Source organism: Apiospora marii, assembly GCF_038362585.1.
Source record: "Apiospora marii strain CBS 49790 chromosome Unknown utg000005l_segment0_segment0, whole genome shotgun sequence".
Lineage (NCBI taxonomy): Eukaryota > Fungi > Ascomycota > Sordariomycetes > Amphisphaeriales > Apiosporaceae > Apiospora > Apiospora marii.
In genome coordinates this window covers 2,484,030-2,501,539 of record NW_027117377.1, presented here as the reverse complement: position 1 = coordinate 2,501,539, position 17,510 = coordinate 2,484,030, and the positions used below count along the sequence as shown (strand labels likewise).

General features: G+C 52.0%; 7 protein-coding genes across 7 annotated transcripts; 3 read left to right on the top strand and 4 right to left on the bottom strand.

Moving 5' to 3' along the window:
• Positions 1-254: 254 nt before the first annotated feature.
• Positions 255-3,020, top strand: PG985_008697 (uncharacterized protein; the record flags this gene model as incomplete). Its single annotated transcript, XM_066828465.1, has 2 exons — positions 255-388; positions 683-3,020. The coding sequence occupies 2 exons, from the start codon at positions 255-257 to the stop codon at positions 3,018-3,020; spliced, it is 2,472 nt and encodes an 823-aa protein (XP_066683377.1).
• A 280-nt stretch (positions 3,021-3,300) lies between these two features.
• On the bottom strand, positions 3,301-4,359 carry PG985_008696 (uncharacterized protein; the record flags this gene model as incomplete). Its single annotated transcript, XM_066828464.1, has 1 exon — positions 3,301-4,359. The coding sequence occupies one exon, from the start codon at positions 4,357-4,359 to the stop codon at positions 3,301-3,303; it is 1,059 nt and encodes a 352-aa protein (XP_066683376.1).
• Positions 4,360-5,656: 1,297 nt separating this feature from the next.
• On the bottom strand, positions 5,657-6,792 carry PG985_008695 (uncharacterized protein; the record flags this gene model as incomplete). The annotated part of the gene is made up of 3 exons (XM_066828463.1): positions 5,657-6,224; positions 6,309-6,615; positions 6,777-6,792. 3 exons carry the CDS (start codon positions 6,790-6,792, stop codon positions 5,657-5,659), a joined length of 891 nt encoding a protein of 296 aa, XP_066683375.1.
• A 1,547-nt stretch (positions 6,793-8,339) lies between these two features.
• On the bottom strand, positions 8,340-9,542 carry PG985_008694 (RNase3 domain-containing protein; the record flags this gene model as incomplete). The annotated part of the gene is made up of 1 exon (XM_066828462.1): positions 8,340-9,542. One exon carries the CDS (start codon positions 9,540-9,542, stop codon positions 8,340-8,342), a length of 1,203 nt encoding a protein of 400 aa, XP_066683374.1.
• Positions 9,543-10,309: 767 nt separating this feature from the next.
• PG985_008693 (mitochondrial 37S ribosomal protein mS33) lies at positions 10,310-10,807 on the top strand (the record flags this gene model as incomplete). Its single annotated transcript, XM_066828461.1, has 4 exons — positions 10,310-10,348; positions 10,405-10,613; positions 10,672-10,724; positions 10,785-10,807. The coding sequence occupies 4 exons, from the start codon at positions 10,310-10,312 to the stop codon at positions 10,805-10,807; spliced, it is 324 nt and encodes a 107-aa protein (XP_066683373.1).
• Positions 10,808-12,750: 1,943 nt separating this feature from the next.
• On the top strand, positions 12,751-15,079 carry PG985_008692 (uncharacterized protein; the record flags this gene model as incomplete). The annotated part of the gene is made up of 3 exons (XM_066828460.1): positions 12,751-13,791; positions 13,863-14,489; positions 14,555-15,079. 3 exons carry the CDS (start codon positions 12,751-12,753, stop codon positions 15,077-15,079), a joined length of 2,193 nt encoding a protein of 730 aa, XP_066683372.1.
• Positions 15,080-16,273: 1,194 nt separating this feature from the next.
• On the bottom strand, positions 16,274-17,236 carry PG985_008691 (uncharacterized protein; the record flags this gene model as incomplete). Its single annotated transcript, XM_066828459.1, has 3 exons — positions 16,274-16,339; positions 16,417-16,710; positions 16,778-17,236. The coding sequence occupies 3 exons, from the start codon at positions 17,234-17,236 to the stop codon at positions 16,274-16,276; spliced, it is 819 nt and encodes a 272-aa protein (XP_066683371.1).
• Between the last annotated feature and the right edge of the window lie 274 nt (positions 17,237-17,510).

The window sequence follows — 17,510 nt, the reverse complement described above, 5'->3', positions numbered from 1 at the left end:
TTGATGCATTGAATGACAGCGGCTTCGTTGCTACATACCTACATTAGCTATTGACGTGATTAGCAGCTGCGTACAGAATCTCTTAGAAGCTGCAAACGCACATTTTTAGGCATGCTCCACTAGCACTATTCATGCCACTACCACACCCCAGAGCTTCATGGCTGGATATTTCGATTGTGTGGCCGCCTTACAAATCCGACAACTACTCCTATTGATTACCCCTTGACCAGCGTGTTCGCTTCTGAAGGCCGATCATGGAAAACAAGCCGGAGACCAAAGGGTCGCTTGTCTCGTCGATAGAGAGCGTCGGGAGGAAAGCCTTCAACCCGGACGGCGACGATGGCGCCCGTTCCGAGGGACAGCGCGAGCTTAGCCAACTCTTATCAAGGTAGGCTGTAGCAATTCAAATCCATTACCAGAAGGACATTCTTCTGAACGTCCCCAAAGAACAGGAACATCGTCCTTGATAGCAGCCTTGAATGCTCTGATCAAACCCGATCGGGTGCCCAGATGGCTCAGGTTGCATTTGATGGACCTTTTGACTCTGATGCCCCAGCGGCAAGACGGTGTAAGAGCGACGATAGAGTTCGTCTTCGCTTCCCACCCGTCCAGCACCGTGAAGACCTCTGAAGCGGCTGCGCCCCAGAAGCAGGGAGCGAATATCACGCTCGAAGCTCTAAAGATGGCGACGGGCCTCCTTGCCGTCCCACCCGGCCAGTGTTGAAGCCGATAAATGGTTTTCTGGCATCGCCCCTCAGCTCCTCGAACTGTTGGATGGCAAGGAAGGCGCCGATCTCGTCAAAGCCGCAGCCTACATCATTGGATACGGTATCCTTGGCCGAAAGCAGTTCGGTGCACCGGGTTCCCCCGGGTGGAGAGTGTTCGCCGAACCCATGGTCGCCGTCATCAACCCGTCCTTATCAACTCAGAAGCCCGCGTCTGAGACCCTAGTTTTCAGTGCAGGACCCGATGCAGTGGTGGATCTACAGAAAGAGACGGCCATTGTTCAGCCAGACGAGCTTGCGCTAGCACTACGACGTTTGACGGCCTTGCTCAATGCCCATCCGAATCCCGGGTTGACCGGCAGGCTCCTTGCCCCTTTAATCCTCCCTCTGTGGACATTGTCTTCATGGCCTGAGACTGATGAGGCATGCTTGGAACAATTTTGCAAACCCGCTAAGACATTACTTCATATTTACCTGAAGATTTCGGGCTCCACAGAGAAGTATTCATTGGTTGTTGACAACCTCCTGTGTAATGGAAGGGATCTCTCAGACGACGCTCACTGGACGTATGAAGGTTCTGACAAATCGAGTATTACGGTCAAACGACGTCGTGGCAAGTCCGCATCGGTGGTACCAGAACTGAACTGGAGCTCCTTGGAAATCAAATCTAGAGCATTAATAGAGCTGTTGCAAGCCACAGCATCCGAAGCAGATACATCCAAACTGTTTCTGCTACTGTTTGAACAGTCGTTCAAGCATCAAAACAGGGCCGATGGGATTCAGTTCACAATGGCGTCGGATGGCGACGCAGACCCAGCGTTACGGATTGTACAATCCAAAGTCTTGCAGACCATGCTCGATAAGATTCCCGATAGGCTGATTGCAGACTCTAAGGGGATGCTGGAGTTGTCAGAGCGCATTCTGGCTGACTTCTGCGCCTCCCCGGACAATGTCGACAGCGCGTCGGTTGCGCTGAGTCTAGTCAACATCGTCATCACGGCACCAAGTTTCCAGAAGACAGAGGCTGATGGCAAGCTCCTTAGCAGTATTGAAGCTTCACTGGACAAAATCACCAAAGATAATCACCGGGAACTTTCCCAAACTGCACGCAACCTTTCTCTTGTCTTGAGATACAGAGATGAAGTGGATGATCCGTCAGAACGCCCAACGGCGCCGACGGACCGTCAGGTCGAAGATCGCAAAACGTACAACTTGGCTTTGTCTTACATCACTCAAGCCGATTCACCTCCGCCGGTGCGCTCCGAGGGCTTGAATCTTATTTCAGGCCTGATTCGGAATAATAGCAGCATACTTGACATACAGGGCGTAGTGGTGCTGCTCTCCTCTCTACTAGCTGAAGAGGAAGACTATATCAACCTTCGGGTGATGAAGCTCTTCGTTCAGCTCGCCGAGAAACATCCAAAGTCTGTCATCAAGGAGCTTCTGGAGCGCTACGTGGACGCCAGCGAGGAAGCGAACGTCGACACGCGACTCCGCTTTGGCGAGGCGATCCTACAAGTCATACAACGGCTTGGTGATACCTTCGCGGGCGAAATAGCCTCGCAAGCAGCGGAAAGTCTCCTTTCTATAGCTGGACGCCGAGGCCATCGGCCCAAGACGGAAGAGAAGCAGGCCCGGGAAGAACGTCTGCGCGAACGGCAAAACAGAGCGGCGAAGACCGCATGGGGCGGCGAAGTGCCGGACCTCAGCAACGAGATGGCAGACGAACAGACGGAGGAGGAAAAGAAGCGAGACGAGATCCTCGCCCAGATCCTGCAGGGATGGGAGAGCAAGCGCGGCAGCGAGGACGTACGCATGCGCAGCTCCGCGCTATCCATCTTCCTCGTGGGCCTCGAGACCAACATCGCGGGCATCGGCGCGACGCTCGTCGAGGGCTCGGTCGACCTCTGCGTCAACATCCTCACTATGGAGCCCGAGATGGAGAAGGCCATCCTCCGGCGCGCCGCCATCGTGCTGATCCTGACCTTCGTCAAGGCCCTGGCCGACGCCCGCGAGCAGCGACGGCGCCTGGGCTTCGGGCTCGCGGACGCCAGTCGCGAGCACATTGTGCAGATCCTCGAGTACGTCGCGCAGACGGACAACGACGGGCTCGTGCAGCAGCACGCCCAGGATGTCGTGGAGAGCTTGCGGAACTGGCAGGTCACGGCGATGCTCCCCGAGGCACAGGACGCGGGGCCGGCGTTTACGAGGATTGCTGGGCTCGAGGTCAATCTGCCCAAGTTGGAGGATGAAGGAGCCCGGAGGCCGAAGCCGTTGATAGAGGAGATTGAGTAGACACTGTGCGTAGTTGTATAGTCACCAAATAAAAAGGAGCTATCATGAATCTAAGAGGAGCTGGCCAAGTCAGCCATCTCCATCACTTATATTGAAGGCCATGTTCTGCTTCTGTTTCACGACAGACTGCTGTACGATGTATGCCCATATAGGTACGCAATCATTCTTTCAGGCCAATCATCGAAACCATGGCCTAGGGTATCATCTGTTCAGCCTTCTAGAGTGTACACCCTCGGTCCTCTCAGTACCCTCCAACTCAGATAGAGCACATCCTAAGCCCTCATAAGTCAAGATCCATAGGCATATCCCCCCCATCATCGGCGGTCCCGTCTAGTCCACCAAAGCTCACTCTCCGCGGCAGACCTCCACTCGTATTTGTGCTTGTGCTCGCGGATTCAGTCATCGCCGCAGAAGAAGAAGAAGAAGAAGAAGTCATCGACTTGTTGGTATTTTGGTTCCCCGACGGTCCCGTTGTGTCTTGCTGAGCAAAGCTCTTGGCTTTCTCATTCGCGTGGTCCCTGATCTTGTCATTCCGCCTCTTCAGGCACACGCTCGAGTACCAGTCAGCACTGTGCATGGCGTTTCTAGCGACATTTAAAACACTGGTGACGGCGGCCTCGCGCAGCGTGTCGCGCTTGTCCGCGGTCAGGGCGGAGACATCGCGGTACGAGAAGTTCATGCTGACCTCGGTGGGGGGCAGTATGTTAACAGTGGCTGCTGGGTCTGATGCGGCACCGCCGGTGGCGTTGTTGCTATTATTGTTACGGTTGTAGGAAGACCGGCGAAAGGCGGGGATGGTATTGGGATTGGATTGCCGCCTCTGCGGTTGTTGCTGCAGTTCTGCAGGCACCGCCGCCATGTTCCGGATCAGCGCGGCCTCCTCGGCGTCGCTGGGCGGGAGACGTTTCGAGCGCGGCAGCGACTCGCCCATCCCAATGATCCGGGCCTCTTCCCGGACCGTGTCCTGCTGGATGCGCCGCGCCTCGCGCCCGACCATCCAGGCGTGATTGGCGCGTACGGCCGCGGCATGCGCGTCGAGGTCGGCCAGCAGATTGTTAAGCCGCTGGTGCGGGGGCAGCTGTTCCTGCTCCTGGGCGGACTGCTGCGGCTGTGTGTAGTCGAACTTGGCGGGCACGAACATGGCGGGCGCCCAGCACGATAAGGGCGGGATGGCGTCGCCGCCGTGGCTGCTGTCTGGATCACTCTTGCTGCCGTCCCCGGCAAGTCGTTTCCCGTTCGCGCGGGCCGTCTTGTGGACGTGATCGTCATCATCGTCCTCCTCTTCTGAGTCGTCTCTGCTCCGAGCCGGGGCGGGCGGGGAGCCGTCGCGGATGGGCATGGCAGGTTGTGGATGGGTTTGTCACACCACGGAGACGGACAGAAACAATGCGGGATTGTCAAAGCGGGAAGTTCGGGACAGATGACCACCCAACCTCTGTCTGAGATCCGGCCTAAGTGGTGATAGGACCCAAGCTCAACTGCTTGTTTGTGGGAAAACCTCAAAGTCGATTCTCGCCCTCTCCTTCCTCAATCTGGAGTGTTTGCGATTTGATCGAGACTCTGTGGCACCAAGCACGACGCTCACTTTGTACCATGGTCCATCCGATCTACGAGACGAGTCAAGCCAGTCTCAGTCAGGCCCGCTTCTCCGTCGCCAATTACGCGCCTTTCAACCAAACGAACCAGATGTTAATCGGGTGTCCCAACAACTCGTCAGTTCTTGCAAATAACCTTCTGAAATTGATGTGCTGTGAAGTCTTGTAAGTGAGGTGTTCACCACACTTAGAAAGGAAACCCACCCCACTTACCTGGTGAGCCCACTTAGGTAATCAGGGTCGTAGGTATTGACATTACTTACGGCAGGCGGAATTCAATCTTTTACCACATTAATCTATAGACATAATCACTTAGCGTGGTTTTCTTCGCATCGTACTCGAAGATATGCTGAAGCGACTTTTAGTAAACACGAGGTTAAAACAAAAGCACTCTTGCTGCTCAGGGATCTTTAGATATAGCTTTGCTTCTGGTCTAACAATATGAAATCAGTCACGGCACGCGTCAAATCCAGCATATAAGGATATTTGTAAGTTACATTATATGTACCTGGGAGTATCTAGAATTATATACTTATATGTTTATGTATGTATGTCATTGAATCTGCGTAAAATAAAAGGTCATCGTAACACGTACCGTACAGTCACAGCATCTCCTTCTCACGTTTTGAGATGAGGGAAGTATCGGGGTCCAGCCCACCACCATGAGTCATCCATGGAATCTTGGGGGATGACTGACACCTGACAGTAGGTATGCGTGAAATGCTGTTTTCCTTGGAAAGCTCTCATAACCCCAAGGGCCAAACCAATGTAGGAATATCGCCTCCCCGTCGATGATGGTAAAAGAGACCAGGGCGTATGAAGCCCCAGCGGTTGATGACCATCTGATGACTGGCAACGCTCAAGCCGCTCTGTACTTCTGGAAGCGCCCAGTGATTTGAAAAACTAAACCTCGGGAGTAGACAGATACTCGATGCTGATACCAACGAATTCCGGCGGCGCCCCAACAGTCTTCGTCATCTGTAGCCGCAAAGGACGATCGGCACGGTGCTTGGGTGTTCTCCTAGCTTCGAAATGCCTCCTTCACCTTGACGGCAGCACGTTTCTCGCGTATTCGCGAGCCAGCTTGAGAGCGGACCGCACCAAGTCCTCCAACCTCCTATCTTTCCGCCTCCTCATCCAGAGCAGGACGATGCACAATATCACGCTGTCTGCAATCACGTGCTTGAGGATGAGCCACCCCAGCCAGCTTATCCGGGCCCTCAAGGTTTTCTCCTTCTTGGTCCGCCACTCTCTCCCAGCTGTTATCTGTTCGCGCAAGGCTGCGACTTCGGCCGAGAGGCGTACCAAGGCTCTTTCTACTTTTCGCGACCACTTATCGCCTTTCTTGACGTATTCACCGTCCCCTTCGCCTTCTCCCTCGCCCTCATCCTTCTCTTGGTGTTGTTCCCGGTATTCCTGTTCTGCGGCATCGTCCTCGCTCATCGGGCTCAGCACCTTCATCGGCCCTTCTGTCCCGGTTGCTGGTTTGGCAAACGTTTGCAGCTCGGTCGATCTGTTGATTTTTGGCGAGGAGTCTGACGTGGTCGAGCTATTGTTCTTGATCTGGCCCCAGACAAATTCTAGTTCCGATACTAACTCTCGGGCATCACTGTTCTTTTTGTCAGTCAACCGCCGATATCATCCCTTGTTGTTCGAGTGGGCCAGTATGAGTCTGAGGGGCGCGATAACTCACGGTGTCGTAGCATATCGGTGCATAGTCTCGATGAGCGCCTCAATGTACCTCTTCTTGGCCTCGGTTCGACTGATTCCACGCTGCGCATTCCAAGCGTCCCATTTGTCTTTTTCGCGTTGCAATTCGTCGCTGTTGACGCCACTTCCGAGTGTTGCTGCAGACGGCCTTTCCATCACACCGTCCACATCCCCCTCCATCGCTTGCTTGTAGAGTCCATATAGCCGAAGTCGGTCGGTCGCTGGCGGCCGCGACGCGCCAGTTTTGGGGACCCTTTTTACGGTGTTGAGTGCATGAACGAAGACTCGGTCTAGATTGATCACGGACGTTGTTAGTTCATGCTGGAGTCTTGGATCCTGGGCTGTGTGGGCTGGTTGGTTCCGAGATGGATACGGGAACATCATTTCGGCGACACAGAGAGCTGTGCATACACAATATCCCATCAAACGCCACGGGTAGAGAACTACTTACCAACTGAGTCGGCCATCAGGACTGGATAATCGCCCCAACATGCGTTGAGGGAGCGAGAGCATGTAGTGGCATGTAGTAATGAAGTTGGGCTTCGCGGCTCCCTTATCGCGACCTAAAGAGCTTGGTGGAGCCGAGGATGGAAGTGTACGACGGACCCCCGGGACGAGCTGCGATGGGGCCTGGCTCAACCTTAATGAGGAAAAGCAGGAGGCAAGGAGGGTCTGTAGAAACAGCGGACAGCAGCGGCAGTGTTACCCGGGCTCAGGCACCGATAGCTCAAAACGGGTTGATGGTTGGATGTTGTACAGCACGAAACAAATCAAACACTTTGAAGATATGTAGGTAGGTGCAGTCAAGAAGGGCCGAAGCAAACAGAAACACTCCAGATCGGTCTTGTGCGACTCCCAAGGAGATGTGCAAGTCTGATGGGGAAAGTATAAGCGTGACAGCGTGATGCGATGCATTCAACATTCAATATTGGGTTAGGTACCTTGATCCATGCGTCGAATGTTATCATCAATCAGTACCCAGAATCCGGGGTACGGGCTAATTGTGGTAGGCGCTCTAGTCCCCGACAGTGCCTGCCTGAAATTGCTGTACGGGCTTGCAGTAAAATGTCCATTGCCTCGGTGCAAAAGGACGCTTGGCAGGGCTACCCTTGGGCCCCCCCAACATCCGTGTCACTTGACAGGGCTGCCAATCCGATAATCCCCTGTCGCGGGGCTCCTGATTTCATCCCGAGGTACACGTGAAAACGAAGACGTCAATATTGATATAACCTGCCGGCTTATTCATGATACCCTCAACCTCGGGCCTGAGCTCAAACTCCCATTCACAAATGGCACCCAAAAATGATACTGTGATTGGGGCTTGAGTATTTGAGCAACCAACTTCACCTGAGGACCAACAAGCCCCACACGCATTACACCTATCACGACCTTCATCTACCCAACTTGAACTTACATGGTCTATCGTTGAAGTATCATCGACTACCCCTACATGTTTTCCCGGGGCAGAAGACAACTGTGAAGCGGTCATGCCGCAGTAAAGGACGTTCTTCAGACGGCACATACCAGTTGAGCCACAGATCAGACGTCTAGCAATGCTTCCATATCAACTGACGCGTCAATGCGAATCTACCACCGAAGCGGGATCAACGAATAGTCCTTAGGTAAGTTACCTTTCAATATCGGTATTTTGGTGACCGTTAGGTAGGCCGGAATTGGTTACTGAGCTGCTGTTGCTCCAGTTAATACATTGCTACCAACGGTGACTACGGAGATATACATGATGTGCCACTTCTTACATTGATGCTGATACAACATGAAAATACTTACTAACCGCCGTCGAACCCCATAACATGAAAACTTTCCCAGTGTACATCAGAAAAATGTTGGTTCATGATGAGAATGACCGACCAGCTTGGTTGTGTTGCTCGAAAAGTGCAGATAGATGGTTACATGAGATGGTAGCAGTCAAAACAGTTGCGTATATGCATGTATACACGTAACCTGCCTTATCCATTGGGTATTATATCCTATGGTATTGATACCTGTACGCGCCTCAATCGTACTGCAACTGAGCACGCATAGCCTCCTCCCACTCCTGTTTCTTCTGCTCGTACTTCTTCATAAGCTTTTTGTTCTCCAGCGCATTCTGGGCCGCTTTGGCCCCAGCCTCTGTTTTGGAGAGGGCAGTGCCGGTGCCCAGCTGTACTTTGCTTTCGCCCCAAGCATCCACATAGGCACCTACGGTGAACTTCCGTTGTTTTGATTTCTTGTCAACGGAATCATTCTCATCCAGGTAATAGATTCTGACACCTTTCGTGCCGATTTTCTTACTCAGTCTTGTCTTGGGATGGACATCCTCCGTGGTAGGTGCAGGCAGACCCGCGGAATTGTCAGTACCAGCCTGAATTGCGGCTTGCTGAGCATTCTGACGGCTGTTGTATTCGGATTTGATCTCTTTGGCAAGGTCTCTGCCCCAGAGTGCTTTCATCCACGACGAGGCGCGTACTAGGCCGGATTCTGGATCTCCCAAGATGACAGCAGCGATGTAGGCCTCAAATATGTCCCCGAGAACCTTTTTGTGTGTCTTCGCCTTGGCCCCGTGTCCGGCGATGCTGCTTCCGAAGTCGAATTCCGGGGGGAAGATGATACGTTTGTCCAGCTCATAAGCTTTCGTGTACTTGGAAAGCGTCTCATTCTTAACCAAGGACTCACGGTACTGGGAGCATCTTCCTGCCGGTAGTTTGGGGAACGTGTGATAGATGAAGATCGTCGCAAACAGTTCGAGGTAGGCATCGCCAACCCACTCGAGCCTCTCATAGCTCATATCGCCAGGCTTCGATATCATCCCCGAATGAGTGAAAGCTGCTTTGTCCAATACAGGATCATTGATGAGAGGCAGAGGAGGCATATCGAAGGACTTGTCACTTGGTGTCCATGCAGTAAGGCCAGTAGGACTAGGCAGTCTCAGAGACTCATCCAGCTTGGGGGCTTTGTTAGACGATACCGTCTGTTGGGCAGGCGAAGAACCAGCAAAGTACGTCACAGCAGGGAGCAAATCTCTGCTGATTTTTGAGATGGACCCAGCATTGCTGTTCTTTGGCTGCTTGCCCGAAGCAAGTTCTTGCTTTAGAGCGCATGCTGCTTTCAAAAGTTCCTCTGCATGTTTTATGATTGCCGAGATGGCTTCGTTGGCGTTGTTGGTGTTGGCGTTAGCGCCTACATCAGCAGAGAATTCCGAAAACTGCCTTTTAGACATCGTGGGCACTGCAGTGAGTGATCAGCACGCGTTAACGATATGGTGACCAAGATAAGTTTGGCAGCCGACAGAGGTGGGATGTCAGCCTTGCTCAGGATTAAAAAAATAATGTTGTTTGATTTCAACTGGCAATGATGTTTGATTCCCAACGCACGAGCCACCCGTTGTACGGTAAATTATCCCTGGGAGAACAAACCGGCCCTGAGGCCATAACTCGATAGAAAACGAAGATCCTATCAATAACCCAGATTGAATTTTCTTGAGAATTGAATACCTACCAATATAAAGGCATTTCTTCTGCTTACATAATTCAACAGAGCTTTTTTACAATTGTGCTAGGGATGATAACGGAATATCCGTTGAAACCACACACAGTCCGAACGATAGGACAGCCGTCTAGTACACTGTAAAAACCAGTTTGCTGAATACCTATTGAATGGCCATTGAATACACGGTAGGCAGCAAGTACCTTAGGCACTGGGAATCATGAGAATCAAGCAATATTGCTTCGACTGTTTATTCGACACCCATGAGCTTTATATACTTACACGGAGATACATGTACATGTATGCATGATTGATATTTACCTACGGAATCCAATGACAGTGTGTAGCCGAAGAATTAGCTAGTTGAACGCACTGTGATGATGCGGGCCCATTTTTATCGATAGGGTGGCCGGCGCAATTGAGCTTCGAGGTACATTGACTTTTAGTTCGCGACGACTTGACTGCATCGTAGCAATCCATTAAACCCATGCTTTGGACAAGATGGCAGTGCCACGAGCGAGGCTGTTGAGCCTCATGAAGGTCCGTATACTGGCTACTGCTCGAACTACCAAGGCACCGACACTGACCAATTGCAGGCGCAATGCGAAATCTTCTCGACGACGTACAACCCCGATGGAATCCGCATGGGCAACAAAATCCTGCGACAGCGATTACGAGGACCTTCGCTGGCCAAGTATTACCCCCCGAAGGGCCCGAGCCTGAACGAACTCCTCAAGGACTTCAAGCATCTCGAACTGGAGGGTGTGAACGAGGAGTTTGAAGACTGGCAGGAACATATTGCAGGGTTCGTAGCTACCTGGACAGTGATGGGTTGTTGAGCGCCCGGCTAACGGTTTCTGCAGTGTGCGTCAACGAGGCAAGCAACCGCCGAAGAAGAAGAGAACTGCTCCAGCTGGTAAGCAACAACAACAACAACAACACCCAAGCGCACATCGGCAATGCTAACCCCTACCAGTCCCGGAGCGAGGAAAGAAATGAGCAATCGCACAGAACTACGACCACCTGTAATATATGTACAACAGTCTAGGCATGTGGCAGCTTTGGCTATGCCCTCATACAAAACGCGGGCATAGAAATGATCCCTCAGGCACTCCGACAAGGGCAGCTAGGGCTGGTGTTGGCTAGGCTCTGCGAAGCCTCCAATCCAGTAGTTGGGAAAGGCCAGGGTTGTCTTTGCTACAGAGATGCATGTTCTACTCTGATAGATTTGCACGGGGTGTTGGCTATATGGTGTAGACAGTCTACCCCTTCGTACCCGATAACGGCAAACAAAATATGTTAACATCACCCCTATGTTCACAAAACCATACATATAGGGGCTCGTAACCCCATTGACAGCCTTGTAGCTGTTCCCTTCTTGCCAATGTGGCATAGCAAAGGGAAAATGCTTCAACTTGCAAGCTCGGCACCAAGGCTTGTTTATTGCAACGGTGGTGCCGTGCCAATGCGTTACTATCGGGAGGCAAAACCCCCTGTTGACTATGATGGGGAAAGCCACATCCCACTCTGTTGCCTGTTGGTTATCTCCTAGAATCGAGCTTCGAATGGAAAGCGAATATGACATAATCACAAATCCAGGCCAAGGTCGCGCCTAACAAGAGCATAGGCCTGCATCTTGCATTCAACATGACTTGCAATAAACAGTATGTATTGGAGAGTAGCATTGCGGTTGTCATTGCAACTTCATACATTGTTGACCTGGACTCGGCCTAATGATGGAAGAGTGCATCTCCCCTGACTTTTGGATGCTATAACCCCAGCAAGAGTCTTATGACTTCCTTGTGATGCAGATCACGGCGTATAATGCACGTTGGTAAGACCACGCACCGCTGGATGCCATACCAAGTAGACCCTTTTCTGAGAGCAGTTTCCGTACACAGTGGCCGTCGCTGTTGATTGGGCCGGGGCCAAATTCACACTTGAACATCCAAAAGTATCAACGGGGCTTGTTCTGTACCTAATCCCACGAGCTCATTCGCCTTTTAGTCCAAAGGAGACATACAAGGAAGCAGGAACGGCCCCGGAGAGCTCTTACTTCTGCTTGTACGCAGCTATCCAAGCAAGTACGGGTACCTACCCTCTTTTGCAAATTTTCCACAGCTACAGCTACCACTGCAGCTGTAATCCATCAGAATAATTCTCGTCACCTTCACATCTTCCTCTCACGCTCGTCCCATCTTCCACCACATCTCAACTCCGGTCACGGTCACGGTACTGCGTTTCCACCAGACCCGAGACTCCCTTTCCTTCTTCCCTTTCTCCCATCATATTTGATCTATTCTGCTTGCTATCCGGGGCATATCTGCCATCTTGCAATTTTGTTTTGAGAACTTAGGTCATCAAACGTGCAGAAAATCCCACTTCAAGTCCAACAATCCACAGATTCGGCTCCAAGATGGTTGGCAATGCTTCCACTGGCTCACCGGTCGTCCGTCGACCTCTTGCATCCAAGAGTGTGACCATGGAGGACAACATCATGCATGTCGATGTCGATTCGGCTGTTGTAGAGGTAAGCAGGTTTGATTTCTCCTCCTTGTTCCCACCCCAATTCCCATCCACGTATTTGGCCAAGCAACCAAGCAGGCATCTATCTGCGTATGGTTTTACATCGCCCTTTCTGAACGACCAAGCCTGTGCTACCCTTCAACACCATCTGCAAGTGCATTGTTCCCAAACTCCGAGGCTAGGTAGATACATCGGATGATCGAGTAGGACTGACAAGCTACAACCTAGAATCAGACTATGGCAAAGCCGTCTCTCAAGAAGTCATTGACTATCTCCACGGCTTCTCTGGTCAATCAGAGCTGTCCTAAGGTAGGTTACCCTTTCTCCAGCATCCTTGACGCATCCCATCGTTGTCACTTTGTCATCACGTATCACCCACTTCGGAGAATAAGAAAACTAACTAGTGGGCGAAGAAGATGAAGCTGAACCACGATGCACTGGGTCCTTCGGACACTTCTGGCACTCCCGACTCGAGTCCTATGGATAGACTCCTTGCTGACCTCACGGAGCAATCTGCCAAACTACAGAAGCAGGGAGAGGCCTACAAGTTTGCGGCCCATGGTGCCTCCTACTTGAACCCAGGCCATCATCTTTCCAGCCATTCGATGCCAGACACGCCCGCCACGGAGGACTTCGACACGACTGCCCCCTCGACTCGACCAACCAGTGCCGCCACGAACGTTGGTCAGTCTAGCGAAGACGAGGTCAATCGTTTGAAGAAAGCTTTGGCCGATGCCCAGAATGAGATCAGCAACCTCAAGGGCCAGCCCGTCAAGTCGGAGTTCGGCTCTAGCCCGCCCATTCCCGGAGGTGACTATGCTACTGAACAGGAAGTTCCGAGCGGCCCTGCCATTGGTGGACCAAGCACCATCCTTCCCCCTCAGCCGAATCGAGAACAGGCTAACAACTGGAACGGTTTTGATGACTCTCGTTCAGATATCAGCGAGGCTTATTCGGCGAATGGTTTCAACCGAGCGCGTGCTATCTGGGGCAATGGCTCTCGACCTGGCCAGAGCATGGTTCAGAACCCGAACGGCTACTCTGGAAATGAAATGCATCAGAATGGCGCTTGGGGTCCTCGCAACAGTCATCAAGGCTTCATGGAACCCCATGTCAACTACAACGGAGGATCTGGCGATCTGTATCGCAATGATCGCTTGACGCCTGATTACAATGACATGACTGTCCGAGCTCCAGGAGGCCGACGAGGTGGCCGTAGCCACGATAGCCGTTTTGGTTCAACATCCTTCGGCAGTCAGGCCAGTTACGGCAACGGCTACAACAACTATGGTCAGATGCCCTTCGATGCAGGCGCTGGAAACATGCCTGGTTCCGGCCAATACCCGTTGGGCATGGGACCATACGCCAACCAGCAGCAAGCTCCCGTCGGCACTCCCTTGTCTCCCCTGGCCACCGAGTTTACCTCGTCTTCATCTGGAGGTCCATGGAAAACCGAGGTAAGTAAATCTGGTAGCTCAGGCTCAATGTTATCACCCAAGAATCGTTACTGACATGTGATACTTAGCAGCCTGTGGCAACGGAAGGCCCAACTTACCTACCTACGACCGAACCACTGAACTACCGTCGCCTTCTGGACCGTAACGTCAACTGCAACTGGAAGTACATTGTCGACAAGATTGTGTGCAACAATGATCAGCAGGCCTCCATCTTCCTCCAGCAGAAGCTCAAGGTGGGCACTCCGGATCAGAAGTACGAGATTGTCGATGCGATCATCCTTCAGGCCCATGCTTTGATGGTCAACCGCTTCGGCAATTTTCTCGTGCAACGCTGCTTTGAGCATGGTACCCCGGAACAGGTCATCAAGATCGCCGAGGCCGTTCGCGGCCACACACTGAACCTTTCGATGGATCCTTTTGGCTGTCACGTTATCCAGAAGGCCTTTGACTCCGTCCCAGAGGACTACAAGTGCCATATGGTTGGCGAACTGCTCCGCGACATTCCCAAGACCGTTATCCACCGCTACGCTTGCCATGTCTGGCAGAAGCTGTTTGAACTTCGATGGACCGAGTCACCTCCTCAGATCATGAAGTATGTCAACGATGCTTTGGAGGGTATGTGGCATGATGTTGCCCTCGGCGAGACTGGCAGCTTGGTCGTCCAGAACATCTTCGAGAATTGTCTTGAAGAGGACAAGGTATGTTCCCAATTGCAGGTGAAACATTACTGTCTTACGAGTATGGTGGCTAACTATGCGGACAGCGACCTTGCATTGAGGAGGTTCTCCAGAACATCGACATCGTTGCCCATGGGCAGTTCGGGAACTGGTGCATTCAGCATATTTGCGAGCATGGTGCACCTGCCGACCGCAGCCGTGCTATCGATCATGTCATCCGTTTTGCAGCCGAGTACAGTATGGACCAATACGCATCCAAGGTAGTCGAGAAGTGTCTGAAGATCGGTGGCCCCGAATTTCTTGCTCGCTATCTCGACCGCGTCTGCGAGGGTCGTGTGGATCGACCTCGAATCCCGCTGATTGACATTGCCAGCGACCAGTATGGCAATTATCTGATTCAGTACATCCTCACCAATGCCAGCCCCCAGCATCGCGAGATTGTTACTGCTCATATTCGTAAGCACATGGTGTCACTTCGAGGCTCCAAGTTTGGCTCTCGAGTTGGGATGCTTTGCACCAACCCTGCTGTGGCCACCCGTCCCGGCCCTTGCGTCACCACCAACATAGGTCGGATGCCTCAGAACGCCAGATGGAGCCGTTCATACCAGTGATGGAGCGGCTCATTTTGCCATGCGTTCGCATACATCGAGCGAACCCCATTTTGGTCTTTCAGTAAGTCGCCCGACTGCTCATTCCCTGCCAGCGAGGTATGATCTCCCTCCCTCTATGGACGAAGTCTAACAGAACCAGTCAGCAGTAATACATAATCTCGACGGCCACATGAAGTGACCGATTAAAGTTGTATCGATACCTCGCCGACCTTGGCGTTTCGTTCTGCATTGCGTCCTCTCATCTCGACTCTTTTCGACTTCTCCAAAAGCAACTAGACATCTCACATCGGTTCAGCCTTGGGACCACCGACATCTGAGCATCTTGAGGAAATCTTTTACAGAATCATACGTCTATGACATCCTACACCACGGCGGGCTACTGCCTGGTCGATGGTGCCTTGGACACATCATCCTTACGGTTTTTGCGATACGAAGTCGAGCATCTGGGGCGTCCATCGATCATACCTCGCTTACCCTCAAACCGAAACCACCACTTGGATGAGCGGTGGACGAACCGATACTTCCTGCGTTGATGATCCATTTTTCTGTCACGTTTGTCGTCCATCTCCAGTTCTCAGTTCTAACTGGTTCTTCATATGGCCCAACATACCAACCGACTTGTCGGTGTAACCTGCTTGGTGTACGAAATACACTCAATGGAGGGGCACATACTGAGGCTTGAGGGAGGCTTTGATTTGCGTGTGTTTTAAAAAAGAAAAAGAAAAAAAGGGGGGGATTGGATGGGAGTAGAGTCGAGGAAAGAAGAAATGATTCATAGAATCTTTAGCATTGTGTTCAGAGCTGTTTTGTTTGTGTATTCTGGCAAGGAAGATAGATATCCCTATGACTAGGAGAAGTCTGGAACAGTTTATGGCATTGACGGTTAGATCGAGGTAGCCAGTCTTTAGAAGAACGAATGATTTCTCCTGGGTACCCTGGACTTCAAAGACTGATGCGACCATGGTGACTGGTTTCAAGCTGTCCAAGGGCCCGCTACATTAAGCCCCGGGCAGCTAAAGTCGACAGCACCCACAGCACTCACTTCAGTGAAGAATGGGCCCAAAACCTGAACAAGATGCCAACACTTGATGCTTATAATTGAGGTACACAATATTAGCCAGATAGTGCTACACATATATAAGTATGGCGCTTCTTAATTACCCTGCTAACTGAGTAATGGCCTGTAAGCATAATCTAGTTGGCGGGTCTCTTCTCCCACGGCTTCAGGGGTACTGGGCGACCGGTAGTGGTAGTTATCGACTGGGTATATGGTCAGTCAATTCGAAAGACAAATGATATCAGGGATATGTGTAAGCCCTGGAGACAAGTCATCTTACCGGATCGCTGATCACAGTGTCGGGGATCTTCTGAATGCCAGGAATCTCTTTCCCACTCTGGAGAAATTCAATGATCTCTTCAAACTTTTTGGGATACGGTTCCTTTCCCCCGTCTCCCGAAGCCAGATCGTCTTTCTTTATATACAAATCGGCCTTGGGGGCTGCCAGTTGCCATAGAGGCGCAGTCAGCCCTCCAATAGCGGGATCAGCAAGTTGGCCGGAAGGGATCTGGTCGGCCGGCACATCACCCCAGTCTCCTGTCAATGCAGCGTATCTGCGCTTCCGTAGGTCCGGCTGAGAAGGAAAATTAAGAAGGCATCAGGTCTCAGCCACAAGCAGCCAAGGAGGTAAGACAGCTTACCTCGTGGAGACGCTCCTGCTCGAGGAGGAACTGAGGCACCAGGTCTACCTGGGGCTTCGGGCCCTCGTCGCGGTAGGCTTGGTACGTGGCGGGGTCTACTTTGATGTTGACCTTGTCCTCGAATCGCCTGATCCGGCAGGAGAGCGCTATTTCCGCCGGGCTGGAGCCATGTTGTGTATACAGCTCCTTGGATAGTTGTTCCTGGGGTATGTCCGTTTCAGCATCCGACCAAACACGCTTTGAGGCAAGAATAAAGACAGCATGGCATGAACGGAAAAGGCAATTAGTTACCTGGAAAATGCGATCTTTGGTCCAGGGGTAGCTATCGAAGGCACGATAGATCGTGTTCTGGTTGGATCCCGTATCCATGTTGGCGCTCCCGGAGGGTGCTGCACTAGTAGGAGGGGTTTGGCTTGCGTTTGCCACGGGATCCGAGGCAGTGGCCTCGCTTGGGTTCATCGTGCTTTGAGGCCGGGCTATTCACCGTTTGTTGAATCAATCTCAGCTCATGATGAGAACAAGAATTTGACGAATTTTACATACTTCTTCTTAATACGTGGTGCAGCTTGATATCGGGACGGCTCCGCATGTGACAGTCCCGGATATCGAAGAGAACAAAAGATCGGGTCAGCTAGGTTAGGTATGTACTTTGGTACTGTACACTGGCCAGCCACTGTAGGTCCAGACTACAGGGGATGTCTCCCAAATCCCCAGCGCTATTAGGTGGCAGCCC